General features: G+C 51.3%; 1 protein-coding gene across 14 annotated transcripts in view; it reads left to right on the top strand.

Annotated features, from left to right (window-relative positions):
* LOC113806428 (nucleolar protein dao-5) overlaps positions 1–2,500 on the top strand; it is a 481,722-nt gene that overhangs the window by 23,729 nt on the left and 455,493 nt on the right. For 13 of the 14 annotated variants that reach the window (XM_070145085.1, XM_070145093.1, XM_070145082.1 and 10 more), the window contains exon 2: positions 699–1,359. The exons of the other annotated variant lie outside the window; for it this stretch is intronic. In XM_070145085.1, coding sequence (XP_070001186.1) covers positions 721–1,359 — 639 coding nt within the window. In that variant the 5' untranslated portion in view covers positions 699–720. The remainder of the gene's footprint in view (positions 1–698; positions 1,360–2,500) is intronic. 14 annotated transcript variants of the gene reach the window in all.

The raw sequence follows: 2,500 nt of genomic DNA, 5'->3' as shown, positions 1-2,500 counted from the left end.
TCACGCATCTCTCAATAGGCCTATATGACTTTGGTTTAAAGTATATGAAAGTCGAGAAAAGCATCGGCTTTTTTAATAGGAATTTAAACCAAAGCCATTTTTAATGTCCTTTGGGCGTTAGTAGCCGCTATTCAGGTCATTGCTAACTAAGCTTGTCTTTTTTATATATGTTTGCTAATATGATTATTCTTCTCATTCGCAAAGTACATCGGGCTGTCACTCCCGCGGATATATATTTCTTTAACTCCGAATTCCCTTTTTTCTGTAGACTTGGAACATGATTCAGAAAGCACACGCGCCACTTGCGAGGAACTTTGTCGCCGAGAGTTTAAAACTTTCGATGCCAGAAATGTTACGGCGCGATAAACTCCGCCTGAAAGTTTCCGTTCAACTTGGATAGCTTTTTCCGGGGCGACGCCGCGGGAAGTTCCGCTGCGATTTGATGCTCGCCTTTTCAGCTGGACGATTCCACCGCGTGCAGATTGGGTGCTAAGCACATACAGACGCACAGACGTACAAAAGCATGCACACGCCCCCGAACGAAAAAAAAAGCACGCACACACACGTACACACATATGCATATATCATGATTTTCTTCATTTGTTCCTGGGGGTGAGGTGGGGTGGGGGGAGTGAGGGCGCCATCTCCTTAAAGGCAAAGAAAGACGCCTTTTGTTATCCGTTTCCCTTTTCGACCAGCAACCTGAACGCAAAGACCTCGATGCTTGCCTTGAGAGAGCTGTTGAGTGGAGGCCAGAAGCCGGACGCCATGGAGGCCGGGTCAGCCAAGCCCGCGCGAAGGAGGTCAATGGCGTGTCTGCGGATGATCCCGCGGAATATCGTGGCGAGGAAGAGGAGCGTGTTCCTCGACCGCCCTCCGGTCCTGACGGATTGGCACGAGCCCCGCGAGGACGACGCTCCCGGCAGCGGCGCCTCCCGCGGCGCTCCTTCGCCCAAGAGCAACGCGCGCGGGGGTGAGGGACGCGTCCAGGCTGCCGGGGAGGGGGAGGGGGAGGGGGCCGCTCCGCTGCCTCCGGGGCCGGAGAGGAACGAGAGGCGTGCTGACGCGGCCGCCTTGGGAGGGCGCCGGGAGGGGGCTTCGGGAGGTGGGGCGTCAAGTGCCTCCACCTCAGCCTCTACCGCCGCAGCCTCCACTTCCACCTCCACCGCCGCCGCAGCCTCCTCCATCGCCGCCGCAGCCTCCTCCACCTCCTCCACCGCCGCCGCAGCCTCCTCCACCCACTCCACCGCCGCCGCAGCCTCCTCCACCTCCTCCACCGCCGCCGCAGCTTCCTCTCCCTCTCCCTCATCCTCCACCTCCGCAAATGCTCCCACTCGGCGCCGCAAGAGAGGCTCAGAGGTCAGTCCTAAAGGTGTTGTGTTGATGCCATCTTCTTTTTTTTTTAGATAGCAGGTATGAAAATGTGCTTGGCGATTATCACGGGCTCTTCCAGGTGTTCGCGGACAGGTCAGTTTGATTCGTGCTGGAAAGAAGAGTAAGTTTAAATCATCTTTTATTTACTTGCCATAGCGTCATTGGAAGGATTGAAAGAAAGTAGTCGAAACCTTGATATCTTTTCACATAAATCCTGCTCCCTCTTTGCGGGGACACTTTAGAATATTCGGGAACGTTATGCACGGAAGTGTTCTTTAACTCATTTAGATGAAAACCAGGAAGTATCTTTGGTTTTGAAAATAAAGAAACATGTTTCCAGTGTATAATAAAGGATGTCAGATTAAGGAAGGCTAGAGTAAAAAAAGTCAAGACCATTTTAGAAGGTGAAGCGTATGTCTGTTTCTAACGCATCGTCGCCGGCCGGAATCCAGGGAACATTTCGCGAGATTCTTTATAAAATATTTCTTTTAATGTAATTAGAATAATGTAATTGCATTAAAGTTCTTCTCCCTTCCTCCATGTGTTTCTTTTTTATTCAAGATGAAAGCGCATCTCACTTTGCTATAGTCCTCTGTGATCTTGAGAATATCCAGTTTTAAAGGCGAAATAAGGATACTCGTTGGGGTCGGCGGCATTTTGCAGTCGCACTTTCCTCCTCCCCCCTCCCCCCTCCCCCCCACCGGTTCCACCATGACACCGGCTTGACATTTGGTCGTAGTGATAACACGTCCAGGGAGAGGAATGGCCACGCTTGCTTGAGGCCTTTTTTGACCAGTTTATCGCAGAGGAACTCGGGGAAAAAAACTTGGAGGAAGGTGAGTTTTCTAAGGTGCTTCTGTAAATTTTCTTGTCGCCTGCACTTGAGACAGCCTTCGTCTCTTTTTTTTTCTCAAGGACAGACGTAATGTATGCTGCGAACAATAGAGGAGATCTCCCGGTAACAAGATGCTGCTCGTGAGAACTGCAAGGCCCCCTCTCTGCAGCATGGTTGCCTAGGAAGAAAACGGGCATCATGCTGGTGATGTTACCGCCGCACCCTCTCGTATTTCTTTTATTTTTCCCTTCAGAACGACCGCACAGCCAACATCTTCCTCAACCAGCATGA

This window comes from Penaeus vannamei, chromosome 33, assembly GCF_042767895.1.
Source record: "Penaeus vannamei isolate JL-2024 chromosome 33, ASM4276789v1, whole genome shotgun sequence".
Classification (NCBI taxonomy): Eukaryota; Metazoa; Arthropoda; class Malacostraca; order Decapoda; family Penaeidae; genus Penaeus; species Penaeus vannamei.
This window is presented reverse-complemented; position numbering and strand designations above follow the sequence as displayed.